Source organism: Xiphophorus couchianus, chromosome 8 (genome assembly GCF_001444195.1).
Source record: "Xiphophorus couchianus chromosome 8, X_couchianus-1.0, whole genome shotgun sequence".
Classification (NCBI taxonomy): Eukaryota; Metazoa; Chordata; class Actinopteri; order Cyprinodontiformes; family Poeciliidae; genus Xiphophorus; species Xiphophorus couchianus.
This window is the reverse complement of record NC_040235.1, coordinates 14,033,896-14,058,130: the sequence shown is the minus strand read 5'-3', so window position 1 is coordinate 14,058,130 and position 24,235 is coordinate 14,033,896. Positions and strand designations below refer to the sequence as shown.

The window sequence follows — 24,235 nt, the reverse complement described above, 5'->3', positions numbered from 1 at the left end:
TTTCTGTGCACATTCATGAATAGTAAAGTAGAAAGAAATAATACGATACCAGATACAACAAAAAAATTCAACCCTTGGGGTAAAAATCAAGGTTGGGATTTTATCCTGAAAACATATTTTTCAGACCAAAGTCTTTGTGTTTTGATGTTCATCTCCACTGTTTCTTAAATGAATCCACTGACAGAGCTAACTCTGCCACTAATCTCTCTAAGAGAAGGTTTTCCTGCGAATCCATCATGTGGGCTTTTGCTATTACAATTTAAATTTATTTTTACGCAAACTCTAAATTTGAGGTATTGTAATAAATTAAATCAATTTGAGCTGAATCTAGACCAAATTAAATTCATTCAGATTTAACATTTGAACCTGTTTCTCTCAGACAGTTCCTTTCATATTTGTTGTGAATTAAATGGAGATAAATGTAAATGAACTCATTTCAAAATGAGATATTTTAAATAAAGTAAAAGAGGTCTGGAAAATGGACAAAATAAACACTCAACAGCAAAACTGCTGTGGATGAAGCGATTCCTAAAAACTGACTTTAGGATGTAAATTTCTCTTTCATAAAGGAACTCTTTAAATTCAACCCACTTTTTATAGAAAAAAAAACTAGAAAGGATATTTCTGTTTTACCAGAACTAGAGACTATTAAGGTTGGCCTGAAACAAATATGGAAAAAAAATCCAATTTTTAAACAAAATCGTAAATTATTGATAGAACCGATAGCTCATAATGAAAGGAAGCAAAACAATATGGAGGTCCATTTCTTTGCTTAAGTTCTTTGACAGGTATTATGATGCAGATTAGAGTCTTAAATCCATAACTGTTATGGGTTTATCAATTTTATTATAATTTTGATGTTGAAAATAAACCATGCACCTTTTATACCGATAATAATATCTCCATCTCTGATACTCTGTTGGATAAATTGGGGAATTGTTGCATCGACAAACATTGTGACCCATCCTTCATGAGCCAAGTGTGTTCTGTGAAGTCACCATTTCCATTTGACAAAGGCAAAGAGCATTGTTTTCAGTCTTTATAACATGGAGTTCCTTTGTTTTCCTGTTCATCTCACTTCCCAAATAAAGCCCCATGTGACCCTGGGAGCCAACAATGGCTCGCTTTGACAAAGGGAATAAGGATACGTCTGTTTGGTGATGCACCACCAAGCCGTCCTCTCAGGTGGGGAGGGACAATGGTACCAGAGCCGCCTGTGAATGCAAAACATGTGATGTGACCAAAGATTTATATAAGGGCCCCAAACAAGGCAGTTCAGACATCCTGAATCCTGCACAAACTGGACCAGCAGCCAACATGAGATTTCTGGTGCCGCTTTCTGTCGTCCTTGCTGTGGCAGCGTTTCACTCTGGTGAGAAAAATAGAGATCTAAAAACAAAACGAAAAAAACCCTCCAAAATCAGTCAACGTTAGATGTCTGGTCTTTTTTTGTTGTTGTTGTTTTACCTTTTGTACAGGAACCTAAGTAAAATCAAAGGTTGTAAACGATTAAACTTGTTTGAAGTTAGCTTATATCTATAGACGCACAATCAGGCTTTTCTTTGCTGATACAGATTTCCAATTTTATATTATGTCTGAGCTTCTCAATTCTGCCTTAAACTGTTGTAAATATTCTTTATGTGATACAAAAGAATATTTGTATCACATATTCTGCAGCTTCTTTAATGAAGGTGATTTGCATCCAGTGGACAGTAAAGAAATTAAATACTTATTCAGACTTAAGTCTAAAAGCATAAATCTTTAGTCTTTTAAAAGTGCATCAAACATCATGCTGTTGGGTCTTTCCTTTCTAAACTGAAACTTGTAGTAGTTCGTAGATTTGATGCATGAACTGTGTCTCAGAAATTACATTTTTGGTTTTTGGTAAAAATGATTTTTCATCATTTTACATATTGATCACTGCTTCTAGCCCTCTCAGCATCTCTGGAGTCGGCAGAGAAAGAGGAAGAAGTTACTCAGTATGGTGAGTAGAAGTTTATTCATAAAAACAGGAATGATGGACAATGTCACAATCGGACAGAAATGCCTTAACCATATTATTTCTGTGCAGATGGGCTGACTCAGCTGCAGAAAATAGGTAATATACAAACTGCTTTTTTTTCTACAGAATAATTTTGATAGATTTCAAAAATCTGGAATTCCCCTCAAAATTAAGTCCCAAATTTGAATCTTATCTTGGTATTTTTAGTGTCTCTTTGTCAGAATGTTGACATTTACTGTCTTTTCTTACTTACATGGCTTCGTTCTCTCAGACCAGATGGAGTTTGATGCGGCTCTAAAAGCTGAAGCAGCGCAAATGAACAGTACGTTTAAATCTGACAACAAAATGGTTGAAAAAGAAGCAGATATGTGAAAGCAGACTGTGCTTTTGTTTTGTTTTTTCAAGTCACAGAGGAGCAGAGTGAAGATAGCCGCTATCTTGGTAAGAATAAAACAAGAAATCATCTTTTCCCGCAAATAATTCCAGCTGATTATTTGGTAAAAGCAGCCTTTTAACTTCACAGAGGCTGTTAAAGATGGATCCGGTGAGTTCTAGTCCTTTACACAATAATTCATGTTCACACACATAAAGCTAAAGTTTCCTTTATAAATGTTTTAACAGTAGAGGAACATGATGAAGCTGAAGATGAAAGCAAAGGTTTGTGGATAACATGTCACAGTCAATGTTTTAAAGATTTTAAAGATTACCATGGAAATACATGTTTTTCTTATTTTTTATACTATATTTAATACTTTTTATAGTATTAACTTTTGTCCTGACAATACTTAACATTTTTAATTGTATCCATTTTAACCTACTTAGTTTTTCTCCCACCTTCGTATATATTTCCACATTAGATTTTTACAAACCCCAGAGCGTCAAAAATGATCAGCAGCAATCGATTCTGATCAGTTTTGAAAGACACAAAAATGATCACTTGAAGATTGGTTTGCATATTTAGAGATTTGGGTAAGGAGATATCGAAAAAGAAAAAAAATTGTGCGATTTGCAGTTAACAGCCAAAGTTATACAAAAGTGAAATTTATAACATAAACAAAAAACAAGCAAAAAATGTGAAGGGATCAAGGAGGCCTAGCCGTGTTTAATGTTGTCTAACTATACCACTGCTTTCCTGCAGAGGGAGCAGCAGATTCCAATGGTGCCGCAGAGGAAAGATACGCAGGTTTGCAGTTTAGCCTCTAGGTGGCAGTAAAACACAACTTTAAAAAGTGATGGTGAAAAGGTGCGTTAAGTCTAAATAGCTGCATTTCCCTTTTTCAACCCAGAGTCAGAGTCAGAGTCCTCTGAGGAAACAAAGGGTGAGTGTGGAAAAAAAAACAACAAATCAATTCAAGGGTTAATTTCTGCTCTTCTGTTAATGCTTGTGTTTATGATTTTTTTTATTATCAGGAAGGCATGCTGTTATTTTTCTTTTCAAAATTAATTAATTCATTGTAAGAATAATATGTCTTACATATAAAAATATTTTTCTAGAATACCCAGAAACAACAACACTCAACTGTGAGGTACGTGAAAACACTGAGACAATCCTTTATAAGATGGACTACCTGCTTTAAAAACTGTTTTTTCTCTTTCCTCTTGCAGCTGAAGAGAACATCCAAGAACGAGGTGAAAAACTTAAGTAACAATTGAATGTAATATTGCACAGATACGGCATAGGTATTTGTAACTGCTCAGATTCAGGCAGTAAAAGCTCAGATCAGAAATAGTGTTTAACATTCTTTGAGGCCGACTCAAAACTACCTGCAGAGGCGAGATGTGGTGAAATGTTTGGAGTGAGAGTTTAAATTGTGGGTTATGCAATAAACCAGACAGAGAAAAACAGAGCCGGTCACAACCAGTTTGGGCTTGACTTTTTAAAATAGTGACACAAACTTTTATTGTGGAATAAAGTCTGCTATAAAAACAAAAAGAAGGTTTGACCACTTTAGGCTGAACCCCCCCTCACCCCAAAAAAGCTGTTGTTTACTTTAAAGGTGTAATTATGTCACCACGGATACGAGCTCCTTTGACCTCAAAAAAATAAAATGTTTATTTTGACACAGTTCTCTTAGTGTGTGAGTAAATCTGGGACATGAATCCAGGACACTCAGAGGCATCTGTCCCCAGGTACTTACTGTGCTTGATTTATACAGTTTCATCTGCCTCTGGTTATTTTAGGAACAAGGATCTTCTGAAAAATGTTGGGGAAATAAACTGATTTTGGTTTAGGTTTGCTTTTGGAACAATGAGGGGATTATTAGCCGTGGTTAGAAACTCATTTCGCAGGAAAACCCAAACTGGTAGGGAGTATTGCAGACCAAAAGCTGCCACTTTCAGAGAGAAACATTGCTGCAGTCATAACTCATCTTCCTCCCTCTGGAGTTGCGAGACGTAAAAACCCAGTGGGGGTGTGATTCATTAACCCGAAGCTATGGAAAACTACTGCATTGTGGTGTTTTTAAAAGCTGGCGTAAAGGAATTCTGTCTGTTCCTGCCTCACAGATGTATGACTGAGATCCCTGCAACACGCGGGCCCCAGCGCTTACTCATCGCCACCCCGGAGCTGCACCCAGCTTTCCAACAATAAGAGGGAAAACAATCCCACCTATCCTTTTGTTTTCCTTCACAGTCACAGGCCAAAACAGGGAAGCTTTGATGTACAAGAATTTTTGAAATGAAGAGTTTCAGACAAGAGTATTTTTACCATTTTTATTGATTTTTCCATCCACAATATGGAGCAAAAGATTGATGTGCATTTTAAAATAAAAAATCTTTGGTACCTAAAAAAAAAAAAAATGAAATAAAAAAATAAGGCAACTACAGCATCTATAGGTTTGAAATGCATTTAGTATTGCAGTCAAGTGACCACATGCAACACACTGTATATTTGCCCCCATTCTGAAGAAAAACAGGCCAACTCTGTGCCAATCGAATCAGTTCACTTCCAGTTTTAAAACTTGTGTATAGCTAAAGTATCCTAACCGTCTCAGAAGGTGCAAACGGTATCAAAAACATACTGAAAGTAGCAATTACAAGGTGATCTAAAAAATACAAGGCTAAAGCAGGCCTAAAGCATTAACCATCAAGGATGATGCAATCAAGTTTCAACAGGAGACTTAAGGACTCGTTTGGGAATACATTATACGCGCTGGTGGACATTTTGTTACATCCTAAAACTGAGGTGAACAATTTCAGGCTTTGTGCACGTGGCTTTGTTTTCTTTTGTTCAAGAAATGACCCTTTAATGCATACAGTATTTTCCATATTAATCCGCATGTGGTCATCCAGTGTATACAATTATATCTTACACTGTAATGGAGTCTGGAGAATAAACCATTTTAACCAACTTTAGCTGAACTTGTTTTTGATTCTTTTATGAGAACAAATGCAATGTACGGATTCAGGGCGTATAACAAAGTCGGATGCAAAATATGAAAATTATTAAATACTCTGGAGTAAAGACATACAGCAATGAATCTTGTTTTTAATCCTAAAGTACAGCTCTTGCATCTACATTACTTTCAGCATGTGTTATACTTTAAATTACAGGTGTGATAGGTTTATTACTGCATTTCCAATACTGTCAAAACGAAACAAAAAACACAAAATGGTTGTATTTACATCACTGGAAAAGTAAAAAAAAAAAAGAAAAGAATTAAAAAGAATCAAGAATTTACAGAAATGATGAGATATGAAACAGATTTCTCCCAACAGAGATCTGAAAGGAACAAATAGCAAAAGCTAAGTTGAATATGAACCATAGGCACATATCACAAGTCCTTTCAAACGTTTTTCCTTTCGTTGTCGTCAGCCTGAGGTAAGCGATATTTAAATCTGAAAGATGCCGTAGATGAAGATGGCCATGATGGCGGCGCTGATCAGGCCGGAGATGGGAACGGTCACAAACCACGCCATGAAGATATTTCTGAACAGGCGCCAATCTACAGCCTTCCTCGAACGCAGCCATCCCACTGCCACCACCGACCCCACCTGGAAGCAAAGCGGTCGTTAATCTCTTGGATACGTCATTTTGTAAAACTTTGCCTTGCAAATGTTTTAGCGCTCCACAAGTAGAAAGAAAAATAGATGGTTTTGTGCATTTGCATTACGCCATCAACTTTTACTGCAATTATTGTTGCAAAAATGACAGCCAAGGCTCAGACTGGACAGAGTTCATTTGTGGAAATAAATTTTTAAGTCTTTCCAAATCCTTTCAATAAGACTTCAAATACATGAATATGATACAAACACAGGCAGCAGGTTTAGATTCATCCTGCTGGAAAATGAACCTCCTCCATAGTCTCCAGTAACAGAATATATGGGTAGAATGTATTTAGAGTAGGTATCAGTAGTTGTAGATATAATTTATCAGAAGTAATTTATCACAATAAGTGATGCATTTTAATAATTTGATTAACAAATTGAAAAGAAGATTGATTTTTGTTTCATTCTGATACAATTTCACTACTTGTTTGCAATATTTGTTCATGAATTTATGATTTTTATTGAACCTTTTTCACTTTTACTGCGTCTTCTATAAAACTTTACTGTAAATTTAATTAGTTGTTTAATTTCAGTTCACTCCACTTTCCAGACTTTCACAAGTAACAGCCTTTCTTAAAAAGTAATTTTATGTGTTAATGTTGGTAAATCACACAACACATTAAAGTTTTATGAACATAATGTGATAAAGCCCAAGGACTATGAACACTTGTAAGGCATCACATTACTCAGGAGGAACTCTGTCCATATTTAGACCAAGTGGCAGACTGCTTACTTTAGACTCCGTCATACTAAACAACCTCCCTATGTCTCAGTCAAATTCACAGACCGCAGAGTTTGACTGGCCTACCTTGCAATGGGTGGTTGAGACAGGCAGACCAATGTTAGACGCAACCACGACAGTCAGGGCTGAGGCCAATTCGATGCTGAAACCACTGTAGGAAAAAAAAAAAGAAAAGAAAAACACTCAGGACTTAAAATGATGTGTCTGAGTGGCCTGCTAAATCCAGAACTCGGTAATGTCTGGAGAGGATGAGGTTTTAGGGGGTGATGTCTGCTTTCTGTACCTTGAAGGCGTGATGGGGGTGAGGTCTTTGCCCATAGTCTGGATCACCCTGCGACCCCACACCCACAGGCCGATGCAGATGCCAGCGCCGCCGTACAGCAGAAGCCAAATGGGTGTCGGTGCGTTAGAGGTCACGCTGCTCGTTGTGTAAACCAACCACAAAGCTACCAAAGGTCCAATGGCATTGCTGCAGAGGATGCAGAGAGGTTATTCACACACTGGGCAAAGAGTTAGGGCAAGTTAAAAGGTCACCAGCAACCTGTTTTTATCTTATCAGTACAACATGACCTGCGCTGTACAGAGTCCTTACCTCACGTCGTTTCCACCATGGGCGAAAGATCCAAAGCAAGCTGTGAGAATTTGGAGGAACTGAAACAGAGTGGATACTTCAGGCTTGTCTTCTTCGTGCCTGTCATCCAGAGAGCTATGGCTGCTGCCCGCATCCTCGTTAACTATCTCTAGTGTCACGTCGCCTTCGCCCAGGCCTTCAGGAGTTGTGTTCTCTGCTACAGCGTTGCAGTAGCTGGTGTAACTATCCATGCGCACACGCTTCTTTTCCTGACTGCCGGACCCCGGGGCCTTGTCGCCGTCTTCGCCGACACGAGGGTCCGCCTCTTTGTGCCTGAAGTCACCGTGTAGGCCAATGATAGCCATAGTGTATGAGGTGTAGCTGTTGTTTCTTCGGATGGGCCGGTCACCCGGCTCACCCATGCAGTCGCCAACCTTGGCCAGGTGGAGTTTGTGCAGCAGGTCTTTGTAGAGGCCAGAGTCCTTGTGGACCGTGTGGTACTGACTGTATCCATTGCTGGGGATCTGAGCCGGTCTGTTGTTGAACTGAGCTTGGTTATTGAAGTGGACCTGGCTAGGAGAATTTGCAGAGCCGTTACTGTGCTGGTTGTTGAGCTGGAGCTGGTCGTTTGTTTGAAGTTGTTTTGGGGCTGCAGACAAAAAAAAATAAAAAGTTCAGATAAAGTGTCTTATTTATTGCAAAAACAAAATCTTACCAAGTATTTCTGGTCTAGTTTTCAGTGCAAATATCTTAGTACACTTGAAATAAGTACAAAAGTAACTTAAATTTTCAGCAAGATGGCTTGTTTTAAGTCAGTACTTCCTAAATATCGATGGAAAAGTACCAGCTACTAGTGAAATAATCTGAGTGGAACAAGACATTTTTCCCCATACCATAGCTTAAAATATGGGAAGAATGTGTTGTATTTTCCCCATCAATGTTAATTATTGACTTAAAGTTACTGTATCAAGCTGAAAAGTTACTTGTAAGTTAATTGTCTTATTTCAAGTGGACTAAGATATTTGCACCATAAACTAGCCCCAAAATACTTAGATTTTGTTTTTTTTTGCAGCGTTTCATTTATTTTACAGAAGTGCCACATTGCATTAAATTTACTTCCATTTTGGTCAGACTTTAATTTGGATGTCATAAAACTTAGAAATCCTCCAAATAAAATTGGTTGGTAATCTAAATCTGACGGTGTTAATGAAAAGACGACACCTAATTGCAACTAGATCATAAAAACGAGATTCTTTGAAGCTGGTGCCATTAATGAGGATTGACTCAGTGTTGGCTATTTTTAGTTTCAGTATTAGTGTTCATATCTGAGAACAAGAAAACACGAAGACTAACAAACAACAGAGATTAGGGCTGGGCAAAAAAAAAAAAAAAAATCAATAACATATACTGCAATAGACACTTGATCAATATCAAGATAATTTCGTCCATATTTTGGGGAATGTAGGCAGAGGAAAGTATTCAGCCGCTCAACCTCTCATAGCCAGTTAAGCAAGATTGGTGCTAGGAAATCAACATGTTTGTTACCTAGCAACATGTTGAGTAACTTGTTCAGCAGCAGTTTAAGGTTTCACCATCGTGACTCCTAGCAGCTCAAAAACCATAAGAAAACTGAGTATAAAAAAGGAAATGCATTCCACTTTGGCAATAATTTAGATATTTAAAACAAAACTATATTATAGACCTCTATGAAACGCCTATATTGTGAGAAACATTTTTTAGACATACCCTCCAGCCCTGACAGAAATTGAGCTCTAAATCCTTATCTCTTACCATTCGTACTGCAGTCATCTGTGTCATCACAATCCCCGATGTTAAAAGCAACCTTGCGCTCCTTATTAGTTTCCCCCTCCTCAGACTCTCCAATGTCAAACGCCACCCTCCGCTCCTCAGGGACCGGCTGAGGTTCAGAGGAGTTTTGAGTGACAGCTGGCGCAGCAGGTGTAGACGTCTCCTTGGCAGTCTGCTTCAGGATGGGACAGTGGGCCTCTTTGAGCTCTCTCTTTTCCATCAGGGGGCTCTCCGAGGGGCTGGAAGACTTGATATCTCCTGGCAGGAGAGACATCAAGGTGAGATCGTACAAGTACACCAACCAGCTGAGATATTCAAACAGAGCCGCTGTTTTCCTTCTGCATAATCTGTGAGATTCCGTAAGACTTGTGTAGTTACAGAGTCAAAGGACTATTGTCCTACAAATGTAATGTTACCCAAGTTTAAAGATGAGCCTCTGTTCACAGGATCAGATAAATGGATTAAATGGACCATATTTACATTACTGCCAAGAGGTTACCTAATCACAGAACAGTAAACACAACATGAGGCTCACGTGAACTGACATTTCGTGCTTCCAAGAAGACAAGAAATTCCACTTAATGTTTTCTGTAGTAAACACGCTGGAGTAAGCTGACCAGGAAGTAACCTTACACTATTCAGAAACCTCAAGGTCAGAGCTGCAGTCACCTCCCACGTTTTTGTATTTTAACCCAGCCATGTGAACATCTTAAGTCAACCCAGGCTTATTTTAGTCAGAGTTAAAGACCAATTAGAGGATCACTTTGACCCAATTAAACGACTTGTAAGGTGGCGCTCACCCAGAAAGGACGCATTATCAAGTAAACCCAATGATCCACAAGACCTACATAACTACTTTAAACCTTTTGAGAGCCTTGTGTTGTCACATCTTTTGAAGTCGTGTGACGAAGAAGGATACGACCAAATCAGTGTACAGAGAATAAAAGTTCTGTTTAGGATTTAAAGAGGTTAACAAAATGCTCTGCCCTAAAACCAGAACTCTTGATTTATTGGAAGGGAGAGAAAAAAAAATAATCCAGATTATGAGGCATAAATAGGTGACAATACTGTCAGGTGACTCATCTCTGTGAATCCATGGATAAAATACAGTATATCCCTTAGATCCATTTGGATTATGCGAGCTCTCAACGTGACTAGGCTGGAGTTAAATGAGAACCAATTGTTCACTGGCCTCAAAAATCACTTCAGAAATCGAACACAAATAAAAAAGAAAACATAACTTGGACTTACGTTCAATCTTCTTCTTGAGGCGAGGGCAGACAATAAACCAGACCACAATGGCAGTCAGCAGAGCACAGGCCAATGAGATGAGCAGGATGCCCCACCAAGGGACTTTGTCAATTCCCAGCTCTGAGAGATCACCAGGGTCCACACAAAAAACACAAGAAAGGCAAATAGAAACAGAACATTTTATAAGACAAGGCAGCGGAGGCTACCTTTATGAAAGAATAAAACTGAACATAAACCATGGATTACAGGAGACATTTTAAACCTGAGACGTAAGACTAGTAATCTTGCGTCTTATAGGAGCAGCACACGCATCATCACTTGACTGCACTGCATCACTATGGCACATGGTTATAAATGGAAAGCACATGTACCCCTGTATGCGAACGCTTACATAACACTCAACAGGTGAGAGGGCACAAATGTCAACATGACCCCTAAGAGCCCAGCAAACAAATGCACACGGACGAGTTCCTCAAAAGGAAAGAAAAGTAGAAAAAGGGAGGTGGGTGAAATTGCACACTGCAACTTTTCAGCGTAGTGGGGGTAAAATCCTGCCAAGACTGCAGCAAAACTGGTGCAGCACAGTTCAAGCACCTTATTTGAATTTCCCAGAGGAGGAAGCCATCTTTGTCTAACAAAGAGTTGGAGTCGGCAGTAATTACCTGTGAACAGAAAGTAAAGACTACAAAACACACACCTGACACTTGCTCTGTTAGGATGACCTTGAGTGTGCATATTTAAGTTGTTTTGGCATTGCAAGATAAACAAAAGGAAATGAGGTTTCCTTTTGTTGTTTTGGCAGAGCAAGATAAACAAAAGGAAATGAGGGTCAAAGATGCATTATAAAAAATGTGTCCGCTGCCATGTTGATTTGAGGGAAGAGTGCACAGTGACAGCAAGCTCTCCTCACGGAGTCACACTGCAACACAAGACTGCAGCACCACATTGATGTTTGTTCAGTTGCGCAATGTAAGCGCATTCCCCTCAGGACCGGAACAAGACGACGACAAGGCTCCAGTAGTTCAGCTCCCTTATGGGGAGGCGTGTCTAGGTGTGTACGCTTACGTGTGAGGAGACGGGAAAATTAAGTGAAGCTGCGTCTACTACACTGGTTACCACTTCCACATAAAAGAAAATAGCATATTACACAACAGGAAGTGAAATTTAACCATGTCTGTGTCAAAACCGTTCCCTGAAACCTCAGTACTCTGTGGCCTACAAAGCACAATGACATGGTCTGTTTTCCCTCCCCTGGTGCCACATGTGCAAGTTAACACCCACTTCAATAACAGACGACCACTAAAACTTCCCCTTTATGACTCACTCACCAATAAAGTTTTTAGTTGTGCAATTATATATTTAACTCAGACCCAAGGAGCTCGTTTTTTGATTGGAGTTAAAGCATCGTATTCTAAATGAAGTCGGTGTGCAGTGCTAACCACAGGCTGCTTAGATATATCAACCTTTAGAAAGTCAATCAAAAAAATGAAAAACTCCCTCATGTTCCCCAGAAGATTTAAAGTAATAAAGAAGTGCCAGTGACTGACTCTATAAAGCAGTCTCAATGATCTTCCACAGTGCACATAGTTCTTCATGTATTAGATGAATCTTTGCTCCAACACAATTGATTTAAATGATTTCATCACATCCTCAGCATGAAGAAGCCTGTTAATCAGTCATTTAAGTCATGTAGGACAATGAGTTGTGAAGATCAGGGTTAAGAACCCCTGTTCTAAATCTAAATCTTTAAAAGCAATTAGACCCTTGCATCTTTCTTTGGAGTGTGTTTTGTGCAAATCACAAGTTATTTGATATTCAAATATAGGACGTAGTGAGACTCAGTTATCAGCCAATTACTGATAACCGATAAAGTGGGGTAATAATGGGGATTGTTTGTCGTCTCCAGGGCTACACCAAAATATCCAAAGACCAATGTCTGAGAAAAATAATAAAAAATTCAAGTAATTTGTTAAGGGAAATTTGATGTCTGCATCAGTCAGAAGTTTACCCTACTAACATTAATGCTTATGTGACATTTGCTTTAGCACTATGAACAAATTTGTACAGGCAGATCATTTGATACTGGACAAGACTGCAGTGGAGCTAAAGCAGTTGAGTGATTTATAAGGGGAGAAGACCTCAGGTAACATGAGACATCCATCTGTTATGGATAATCAGCTGAAATTTAAAGTCCTGGCTTCATACTGCATTCAGTTTTCCCATTTGCCAACATAAGCTCCCCTCACATGGCTGTTTATAAACTGAGTGCAGGAATATGCTGCAGACAGCCCGGTTTCCATTCACTCCACTGTGCTAACATGTTGATTCGGAGAGTCGAGTCTTGTTGCAGGACACGCTGTACTCTGTTCGTTGCAGATACTGATGCAGCTGCTGCATTAAAGCACACAGATCAGCAAAAATAGGAGTCTGCCTTATTCCAGAGTAGAGCCGATTACAGAAGTGTTGCTACTGGATTAGACTTATGTAATTATTTGATTTCTAAAGATATCACATTTAGCTGTAATATATGCTTTTTTCTCAAAAGCTTATTCTTGTTCATGTTGCGACTGTCTATAATAATGTATGAATGCCTAATGTGACTCTAACCACTGTGCGTAATCCTCATCTAATGTGATTAACACGGGGCAGCTTGTTAAGATCTCTAAGGGAAGTCTCACACCTTTTCATGCAAGGTACGCATTTACTGGTCCTCACGTATATTGCGGTGGGTTCCGATGGGAAGGACCTCACACAACTTTACAGAATATGTCTGTCTAAGCCAGGTTAGCTATGCTGGAAGTGCAAGTGATCTCCTCTGAATGCGCCGATGTGCATGCACATCTGCACACCAAATGTGGTCAAACTCTGGCCTGTAGCCGCCATTTAAAGGCCCAGGCCAGCTAACATCTTGAACTTTTTGGCCCTGCAGAGAGAAGAAAACAAAAAGGAGCAAAAGCACCTCATTTAATAAAATGCTTCCAGAAGGTCAAGACAACTAACAATTATCAAGAACATTACCATAACAACAAGAGGCACAAGAAAAATCACAACCACTTCATCTTTACTTCTCTGAAGTCTGAAGATGCTCAGAGTTAATTCTAGTTTCCATTCCCTTGTTGTGCTCCACTCTTAAACTTCATTCCAGCTATGACCCACACAGAACCACAAACAAGAGGGCCTCAAAAACATGTTAAAATAAACACGCCTTCTGTGAAAGTGGTAAACAGTCTGGTTCTGCCTGGAATATTTGCGTGGGCATCCGGCTGTCTGAGGGAGCCGTTTATTTTAGGTTTTGGCTGCTGGCAGTCACGTAGAGAAAAACGAGACAATGATACTCACCCGGCGCTCCAGTGAACAAGATGGAGAACAGGTTGACCCCCATGGTCACGGCATAGAAGACAGGCAGGGCTTTCAGGCCGTTAGGCACAGGGTCTTTCTGTGGAACAGAAACAAAATAATTCAGATTTACAGGTTCTACTACACTTAAACAGCTACAAGGTCATACATTTAATGTGATCCATGTGGACATATAGAGACAGAACAGAATTTCCATGCTGTGAAACAAAGACATCAAGTTCCTAGCTTAGAAAAATCAGCTGATTTGTAGCAATGTTCATACCTTTTGCAAGATGAACATGCGCACAAAGTAGAAAACCACAGCCGACATTATTCCAGACAAAAGGGGACTCAGGAACCAGGAAGCAACTGAAAACAGAAACTCTGATTTAACATCAAATGTAACTTTTTTCTTTTTACTTATTAACCAGTTCCAAAATCCAACATCCTTAGAAAATTGCTTAAGTTATTCAGCAAGTCAAATACAACTGTGGCAATTCAAGTGTCTTGTCAGGTCTGTCGCACTCAACCAGATTCAAAATTTCTTGCAATATACAGAAGTTTTCATAACAGTTACTATAGATTTTAACCTACTATCACAAAAATCCAGCCAAGCCTCAAATATATACATTTTAATAGTTTATAGCATAACAGAAACATTCCCACTGTAAATCACTGTTATTTATTCTCTTCATGTCTAGTTTACACATTATATGCATTTATATAAGATATTTGAAGCGTAAATGCAGGCTATAGTAAATTGAGGGTAAGTAAAATGTCTTCCTTACCTATACGAAGAAGCTCAAGCCACTTGACTCCTTGCTGACCTTTGGCAACCAACGAAAAGCCAATTGTAGCACCAACAATGCAGTGTGTTCCAGAAATGGGGAGCTTAAGGAAAGAGGCAGCCAGCTGCCATACAGCAGAACCTATAGAGAAAGAAAGAAAGAAAATTAGAGGACAAACTAAAAAAAAATCAGCTACTTTAAAGCTCTATATGCTTTTTTCTCCCAAAAGGGAATTTTAAACTATGTACAAGTTACTTACCAAACATGGCACTGACAGATCCAGCCATCAGCACATGCTCAGAGCCATTGTACATGCCCACATCGATGATACCCTTGCGGATGGTTTCACTCACTTTTGCCCCGAGAAGGACAGAACCCAGAGTCTCAAACACCGTAGCCAGAATGCAGGCCTGTCGCAGGGTCACAACCCCAGATCCAACAGCTGTGCCAAATGAGTTTGCCACATCATTCGCACCCACGGAAAAGGCCAAGACGAATGCGATGATGAAGCCAACGATCAGCAGCCACATGTAGTCTGTCATAGGAGTGCCTGACACTGTTGCTGCAGCAGTAGCCAAAATAACTGCAGCTGTAGTTGGTGAAACCATGATTGTAGACTAGATTTGAATTACTTCACAATTTTAAGGGAAAGTAATGTAAAAACAAACTATTTCAATAAGGCTACTTTTAAACAGCAGCCAATAAATTCAAGAGGTATTATGTAAATAACAATAATAAATAAATAGCTTTTCTATAAGCCGAGTTACTGAGATTCAGCAGTGCAAACTTGTAAAAATCTGGGACTGACCAGAAATTAATTAAAGTAAACTAGAGGTATAACAAAAGATTTATTGCTATCCAGCAATTATACTAGATTTTTTGCTGCTGTTGTGGTGCTTGGTTATCAAGCAGAGGGTGCAACCAGCCATTGTGCAACTGTGACTGCAGGTAGGCAGGGGAACATTCTGAAAAGAGAAAACAGAAAGAAAAAAAACCCTTTAATCTCTATGGACAGTCACCAAAACAATAATTAAATTGACAAAAGCCTCTTTTTACGTGGCATATGACGGCATGAAAATTCAGAAGCCACTGCCTATACCGGAAGATCGTCAGCTGCGTGCTTTCCAGAAAGCTAAAAGGGAAGCCATATTGAGGAAATGGCGCACGAAGAGTCTCCGATCAATAACGACCTTTGGTATATCTCGGTCGATGCATCAAACATTTTGTTTACAGCTGCCTGGTCAGAGGAATCGCATTTATTAAAAGAAGTGTGGAGTTAAAAGGCGTATTTATCTTAAGTGGAGGCACGATTTTACTACGTGTGCACGTGTCGTCACTCATTCACGCTAAGCAATGAACACGAGCTCCTTCTGTAGTGCGGCTCAGACTGTCTAGACAACAGAGAAGCAGTGAGAGATACAGTGTAGTCTTTAATTCCTCTTTGTGACCGCCATACTCGCTGCTGTGGGCAAAAGATGTTTTATATAACTTATGTTTGCCGAGTTTTTCTATTTTTTCGTACGAGGGGGGATGCAACCGGATGTGAGCCGGTACAGTCTCCTCCAGTTGCAGATGCAGTACCTCATCGTTTAAGTGGATCTTCTGCGTCTTGACCCAGTTTAGTTTTCATCCAATAAATAGAACGTTTTAATGTATATCAACAGTATTGATGTCAAGGACGGTAACCTTTTTCTAAACAAAAAAATGTTCGCTTATATGACAATTTATGTAAAAAGGTACACGCCCCATATCCTATTTTTTGGCAACAACTGTAATTTAGTTAAAGCTTAGAAAATATTTAGTTCGCAATAAGTGAACCAGTTTACTATTCACAGCTCACTTGATGTTTGTGATGACAACATTGTTCGAGCTGCCATTAGCTGTAGGGTAACATCGGCAGTTGTTATACAGCCTTAAAATACAGTACCATGCCTCTAAACCAGAAAAAGAGGGCTCAAAGTGCTGACGAAGATATTAAAGTTGTAAACTTACCACAAGTTACGACAGTCGGTCCAGAAGAAAATACTTCCTTTTAGCCGGTAAGCTAATTAGCGCGCGCGCGCGTTCACAAACGGTTCTTTGCGATAGCGCGCGCGGGATAAGGAAAAATTAAACAGATTAAAAAATATCCCTTCAAAAGCTGTCCTCACTAAAACAAAGAAATGATTGCGTCAAAAATATATATATCTACGACAACGCCTATATTGGAAATAAGTACGCTTTTAAAGTTCTAGAAAGATCGCCGTTTGAATGGAGGCTTCTCTACCGCATGTATGAAACTTGCTCGTGCCGGTTCTGCGAGACAACCGGGTTCCTTTTTTTATTGGATACACCCTGCAGGAAGCCCCGCCCCTTCCAGTTCCTCCTTCACGTGATCGGCGCATGTAGCCCTCCCCTCCCCGGGTAAAGGAGTCCATTCTTCTGATGCAACACAAACAGGGATGGGTCGGATTTCTTGGGAAAGGGTTTTTTAATTTTTTTTTTTTTTTTTTTTTTTAGGAAAAGTTAAACAAATAAATGAATATCTTTTAAACTAAATAGCATTCTGTCAGACTTTACATTGTTCTTACACGGAGTGGAGCAGTAATCCTATAAATATGAGTTTGCCCAGTTGTAGTCAATCAGAAATGCTTTACTTTACACGCCTTGCAAAAAGTGGCGCGTTTGTCTAAGTCTTTTCCACTTGGGAGTCTCAAATTCTGATGTTGCGTAAGAAAATATCTGATATGTACTTGAACAATAGTAGCTACAACAGAAATAAATATGGTAACATGTCTGCATAACATGTTTTAATTTGTTAAATAAAAAATAGTTTTAAAGAGAAGTCACAAGCGTTAAAAGACTTGAGACTGTGGTGGAGGTTTACCTTTCAGCAGGACAATAACCCCTAACATTTAGTCAAAAATATAATCCAATGGTTTAGATCAAAGCATATTCTTGTGCTATAATGGTGCAGTGAAAGCCTAGATCTACATCAAATTGAAAATCAGGAAGACTGGAAAATTGATGTTCACAGAGGTATTTTAAAAGTAGGAATGGACAAAAATGCCAGTCTGTAAATGTAAAAGAGTAGGAAATACAGCAGAATACTTTCAATGCATTGAGAGATATGGTTCTACAAAGTAGCCTAAATTGGCTCAGAAGGGTTAAATACAGATACACGCTACACTTTTCAATATTGTGGTTACAATTTACACACTGAATTAGATTTTCAATTAAATACATTTATAGATTCAAAGTCAATTACATTGATTATAATTTTGTCCCCATTATTAAACAATGTAGTCGAGTTCAGTTTATTATTTTAAATAATAATAAAATAAAAAGGTTTTCTGTCTAATTAAACTCAGTCAGTTGCATGAACACACTGACTTTGCAGCTATTCCTCTTCAGGAACAAGGATGTAGCGACAGCAGTCGATTTAATTGAGTTAACTTTGCAGCAATACCTCAATCTGAGCCTGAATGTAGGGAGAGCAGAGAGAAAAACTCCTCCCAGCAGAATCTGGCTCTGTGTGAGCAACCGTCTGCTACGACTGACTGGACGTTTGAAAAGACAGATAAAAACTACCAACAACAAAAAAAAAAACACACAGTACACTGGTCCAACAGTACTTTCAGTGTGAATGAGAAAGCAAAGAATTAATGGCAGCAAAAGATTCTTTCAGAGCTAAATCTAAGAGGAAAACAACTAAGCATATAAGCCCTGGGACAGTTGTAAATTGAAGAAAACAGAATATTATAAACAATTTTTAAAAAACATGTATTATTTTTCTTTCATGTCATAGTTATCTGCCATTTTTGTTGGTCAGTTATGCAAAATCCCATTAATACACAACAGAAGAAAATGTGAAAAAAATATTACACATTAAAAATGAAGGAATAATAAAAAAAAATGATGTTTTCATGGAAACTGCCTGCTATTTGAAGTTCCTCAGTATTTCTTGCACCTTAACAAAAACAGTGACCACCAGTATGCCACAGAGCACGTTGCGGCCGCCACTATGTTTTGTTTGGGTTTTGTCTTCTTTCAGTGATGTTTACTTCTGTTTCTGCGCCAAACACCTTTTGGAAATCTGGCCCAAATATCTCACTTTGGTTCCTTAAGACCAGACCACATTGGTAGACCATATCTACCACATTGCTTTGGACAATGTTAAGTTTAGTTGGGGGTTTTTTTAAGCAAAGGATTCACTCAAATTTCCCTTCATCTAAGTTTTAACATATGGAAATATATTATATTATTGACACTTGTCAAACATGAAAAGTTCAACAAGTGTTAGAAATGTTAGAAATTCTGGCAGCTTCCACAGTTTTACTGACAGTCTCTTCAGTCTCTTGGCCTCCTTGAGCAACTTTTATCTTTTTTATCCCTTCAATTTAGGAACAAAGTTTCAGTTTTGTTATTTACCCAGTATTTTTTTACCATTCCCTTCTCAGTACTATGGTACATACTGTATTCATATTACAGTTTTTTGTGCTCTCCTCCAGACTGATACCTTTAGTGAGATAATTTTGATAATCTGTCACCTCTTCATGAACTATTTTGGTAAAATAAATAAATTCTACTAGAAAGTCTTGTTACAACAGTTGAACTTTATTTCAGCTTCCTATAAGATATGAAGACATAAACCCAAGAAGACTAATTTATAGAAGTAAATTTTAAAAATTCTCAAAATGTGTTTTCAACTAAGTATGTAGTAGTGTAGGATGTGCTGTGCACACTTCTGCAATCAGGTTGCTGCACCTTTTGTGTTTAAAAAAAATGTCTCTTAATTGATTTTTGTTTTTTGGTTGATTTGTTCAGCACATGTGTATGATGAAAGCTGAAATAAGTTTAGAAATTTCTGTAGTCTGTGTTATTCAAATGCTAAAAGCATAATTTACTTTTTTAAATCTAATGCATGTTTTAGATGATATTGTATTTTCTTCTTAGTTTTTAACGCATTTCGTAGAGAAATATGTTCAGCAAAAAATGTTATGGCAAATATTTTTGACATTGCATTAAGCAAATGATATGTCCTTCCTGGAAATTTTATTCTTAGAATCGAAGGTTTTTTTGTTCTTCTGTTTTACCATGAACTGAAAGGTCTTCCTTGAATCTTCTTGCAGGAAGTAGAACGTCTATCTGGGGGACAATTACTGAAGAGCAGGTTTGAACACATTTACATCCAGATTGGGCTTTCTGCAAAGTCACATAGACTTGAAAATCAAGGTCCAGTACAGAACACCTGAGAAACAAGATACAAGATAGGTTGGGTTGATTATTGTAATGTTGGCAATGGCACATAATGTTCTCTGAGTCATACTGTAAACACGACAGATGTTGTTCTGTCTTAGTCACATGTACTGTATGGCGTATACCAAATAATCGAAAGGTGTTTTAATGATTTAAGAAGGACATCATTAATTTTGTGCCTCTACACATAAAACTCTGGAGAATAGCGCGTCACAGTCTGGTTTCCATAAAATTGGAAAAACAATGTCAGGACAAAACAAAACAGGAAAACAGTCTGAGCCGGTGATGTTGGGCACATTACAGAAGACTTGTCACTCATTGAAGTGCATCCAGCTGGAAATGATAAGAACATTCACTCTAACAAAAGTTGTTTTCTTTGGCCACTGCTGGTTTATATATGGTCAACAGAGATGCATTATGTCACATAAAAGCATTGCTCAATAGGTAGAACAAAAGACACAGGGCTGATTTATTGTAAATGGAACAAAGGGCCCTTTGTGTTTGGGTTTAACTATTTGTCTGCTTTCCCTCATTGTTTATTGACATCACACCTTTGGGGATCAGGGCAGCTTTATCTATGCAAAAGTAAGGGTTATAGTTGAAATTGTTTCCAAGCACCAGAATGACAAGAATGCCGATAACACATAAACTCTCCAACGTAAGTTTTGCGGTTTTATAATGGCAATTTCCAGAACTTTGTCCATAATCTCTAAAGATATAATTTGTGTCTTCTTCAGCTCCCACCTTTCCTCAATGTAGCAATTAACTGATTTGAGAAACCTTCTTGTTTACCTTGACTCTGTGAGAAAAGCAGACTTTATAAAAACAAGGACACAAACTCAAAACTGTTTTTTCAAAACTCTAACCTCACAGTCTTATGATGCTGAAATCCACCACGGCCTGAGTAACAAACACATGATCTCAAGCAACACTGTAGGGTCCAAATTTATTATTTTTCTGGTCACATGTCTTTTAGTGCAGTAGTGATTCTTTGGCAAAACACATGTTGTGTTTTAATTTAACCTGATTGTTTGTTGCATGAAATGATGAAGATAATTTTGTAAGGATGCTTTACAAAACCTTCATATCTCTTAAGCTTTTCAGCATTTTTTTTCACATTATAAATTCAAGATTCAAATGCATTTGAGAACAAATTGTAAAACTGTAATGGAAAATTTTATAATATGCCCCTCACCCCTCTTTTGCTTTAGATTGTGTCATGATCTCATCATGAGATTGGTCAAGCTGCTCTCTTATAGACTTCTACAGTGCCGTATAACAGCAGTGGAGGGGAGTGGCCTGTTCCCTTAAAAGGTGTCTTACCACATATATTTCTGTTCTCACCTTGCAAGGTTTTAATAAAGTACTTATTTCCTTCTCATCCAGACTCTTGTTAAAGTAATTTTTTCCATGACAATAACAAAGCAACTGTAGGATAATTGTGAAGCGAGAAGAAAATACTTAAAGACAAATTGGAAAAGTGTGTTGTACATTTACATCCCCCTCCCCCCCTTACTCTGATACACCTAATTAAAATCTAGTCACTTTCCAAGTAATCTTACTTCTAAACAGGGTCCAATCTCGTGATGTTTCTTTTCACATGGTGATAGCATCATGCTTTGGGAAAGCTTTAACAGGATCAACAAAGTTCGTGAGAAATGACGGCAACATGGATGGCACAACAATCCAGGAAAAAAATAAAATAAAACTTGCTAGAGGCAGCAAAAGAATTGAGTGACCGAAGGTTTACCTTTCAACAGAACAGCAGTGCTAAACACACAATGGGATGGCTTAGATCGAAATAATAGTGGCAGACATTTGTGACTGTCTATTGGTTCAGCATACAATTATTATTGCAGAGAAAATTAATTACTTAAAATCTCAGAACTCCACTCTTTATGACCCCAAGTAGGTTCCTTACCCCAACTTTGTGAAGCACTCACTTAGAACAAATCATATTTGCATGTTTAGAATGGGCAATTCAAAATCCAGAGCTAAAACCAATTAATAATCTGTAGCAAGACTTAGCATTGCTGTTCACAAAGAAAACGTTCACCATCCAGCATGACAACAACCCTAAAGATATGGCCAGATGGCTTAGATCAAAGCATATTTCTGAAAAAGAATGGCCCAGTCAAAGTCCAGGCTTAAAGCCAGCTGGCAATCTTTGAAGATTAATATTTGAAAATACCGTCCATCCAGTCTGAGCAGGACTACATTCCGAAGAAGATGTAGAGAAAGAAATTTCAGAGGGCAAATTGGTAATAACTTTCATTCAGTTGTGCAATTACGTGCTTATCTAGGTCAAGTAGATAAAGTCAAAATCAGATATAATGGACTTTGAAATAACTAAAAAAATGTAAAAGACAAAAACAAAATCCAACCCACACCCCTAAAAGGTATGAATACTTTTCATGGGACTGCAAATGCAGAATATAGAGCAAATGTCAGTTCTTGAGTGGGATCAAAGTAGTGTCATTCACATACGACGAGCTGAACTTTCTGGTGCAAGTTATCTACATTGCAAATTAATTTTTAACTTTAGAAATGCTCTCTGATGAATCTCATTTACTGCGTAAGTGAAACGGCGCCCCCTGGCGCATATTACGGTAGCTACAATTGAATTGTTTCTACTATCTTGCTGCTTGAGGTCAATTTTCATATGAACAAATTACTATTAATATTATTTTTTATTGTTATTAGTTGTTGTTTTTTTTTACAAAAAATAAACACAAGGGTTTGAGTTTATACCTAATTTTACATAAATAATGTAAGCGAAAGTAAACTATATCTTTTGTAGGAATATTTTCAGTTTCGGTATAAAATGAGTTAACAGAGCTTGTTTATTAAATTGTAAATGAGACAAGATCCTTTAAATCTGATAAGGATTTTATATTACTGGTACTCATATTGAACAGGGGAAGTTAATTTGTTGTATGGGACTTTGGGATCTTTGTAATTTTGTAATGGTGTCAGACAGAGTTGAGTCCCCTGGTCTCTATATCTGTCATTCTGTTCCCTTCCACTGATGAGTCATGACTTGCAAAAATTACTTACTGGTATCCAGTATAACATTCTGTTTACCCTTAAAGGAAGTGTTGTTATGATTACTACAATTAGGGAGGCTCATACACTACATTTTTGGTCAGTACAGTGAGATCCTTGCAAAAGTGTTCACGCCCATCTCGCTTTTTCTTTTTTGACACGTTGCAACCACAAACACGTGTATTTTATTGGAACTATGTGTGGTATACCAACTCAGAAGAGTATATGTTTGTTTTGTGAGAGGAGACAATACAGCATTTCTTATTTTCTATTAAGAATCAGGCAAGTGTGTGGAATGCATTTGCAAGATTTGTCTTTCACTGCAAAATCAGCTGGAAATATTTGGGGTATGTCACCACTTTGCACTTTTAGAGACTGAAATGCAGCTTGGATGGAGAACATATTGCTCTTGCAACAGATTCTCAGTTGGATTTTATTTTTGTCAATTCTGACAGGAAAATTGTTTGATCTAAACAATCTTGCAGTATTCCCAGTCAATATGCTACTGAAAGACAAACCACTGCCCCAGTCTAGTCTTTTGCAGTCACAAACCGATTTTCTTTCAGGATTTGTCATCACTTCTGGTCACCTTCCTTGTCTCTGCTGAAGAAAACCACACCCACAGCCTGATGCTGCTACAAACATAGTAGCGTAATGGCGAGAAGGATGTGGAGTTTCAGTTTTCACAAAAGGGTAGATTTATGTCTAAAATTTGTTCTCTCACCAGATTCTCCCACCTGAGCCATGGATCTGCACAGTTCCCATATAACTCGAGGCAGCTCTTCTGCTCTCCAACTCCAAGAAGATTTGTAGATGTGACTTGCTTTTTTCCATTTTTGGGTGACAAAATGAACACTGCTCTGTGTTTTGTCAAAATCTTTGTTGTATTGTTTTATAACCTAACCCTGCATCAAACTTCTCTGCAACTCTGTCTCAATTAGCTGTTTTTTTTAGTTGTCATGATGCTGGTTGTCACTAATGATAGCTGACATTGGTACATAACTGCCACCAAGTGGCATGGAGTGTGGATGGAGATGCTAACTTATACTTGGAAACTTCATAAACTTAGAAACTACATTGTCTTAATTAATTTACTCTTCTTAATGCACATACAAAATGCGTAATAAATTAAATTTAACAGTATTTGTCTGCTGTCTGTCTTATTGTTTAATGGGACTTAGGTTACCCAAATCACTGAACACTGTATTCTTCAAAAATATCAACATATCCAAATAAAACACACAACCCAAGCAAACGTTTTAAATCTAAAAAAAAATGTATAGATATTAAAATAAATAAACGTTTTGTCTTCACAATACTTGCTGTTAATGTATTAGCACAGTTTGTTCTTTAAATTGTGATTTAGCCTTAATTGGCTATATAGCAAATATTTCATCATTCAAACT

General features: G+C 38.0%; 1 protein-coding gene and 1 long non-coding RNA gene across 2 annotated transcripts; one reads left to right on the top strand and one right to left on the bottom strand.

The window, feature by feature from the left end:
* Positions 1-5,469: 5,469 nt before the first annotated feature.
* On the bottom strand, positions 5,470-16,858 carry slc20a1b (solute carrier family 20 member 1b). Its single transcript, XM_028025742.1, has 11 exons — positions 16,539-16,858; positions 14,806-15,511; positions 14,547-14,687; positions 14,042-14,127; positions 13,762-13,858; positions 10,423-10,542; positions 9,154-9,429; positions 7,384-8,011; positions 7,075-7,260; positions 6,858-6,942; positions 5,470-5,995 (listed from the first exon to the last, which is right to left on the bottom strand). The coding sequence occupies exons 2-11, from the start codon at positions 15,152-15,154 to the stop codon at positions 5,834-5,836; spliced, it is 2,130 nt and encodes a 709-aa protein (XP_027881543.1). The 5' UTR covers positions 15,155-15,511; positions 16,539-16,858; the 3' UTR covers positions 5,470-5,833.
* On the top strand, positions 15,646-23,972 carry LOC114149714 (uncharacterized). Its single transcript, XR_003596570.1, has 2 exons — positions 15,646-15,741; positions 19,658-23,972. It is a non-coding gene; the product is annotated as an uncharacterized LOC114149714 (long non-coding RNA).
* Positions 23,973-24,235: the final 263 nt, after the last annotated feature.

What these genes read in the sequence shown, in the direction of transcription:
- slc20a1b (XM_028025742.1), bottom strand. Translation starts at nt 15,154, where the DNA reads ATGGTTTCACCAACTACAGCTGCAGTTATTTTGGCTACTGCTGCAGCA. An exon ending in ATCTGTCAGTGCCATGTTTG is followed by an intron (nt 14,688 to 14,805) that starts GTAAGTAACTTG and finishes CTTTCTCTATAG; the next exon opens with GTTCTGCTGTATGGCAGCTG. An exon ending in TCTCAACCACCCATTGCAAG is followed by an intron (nt 5,996 to 6,857) that starts GTAGGCCAGTCA and finishes CTTTGCTTCCAG; the next exon opens with GTGGGGTCGGTGGTGGCAGT.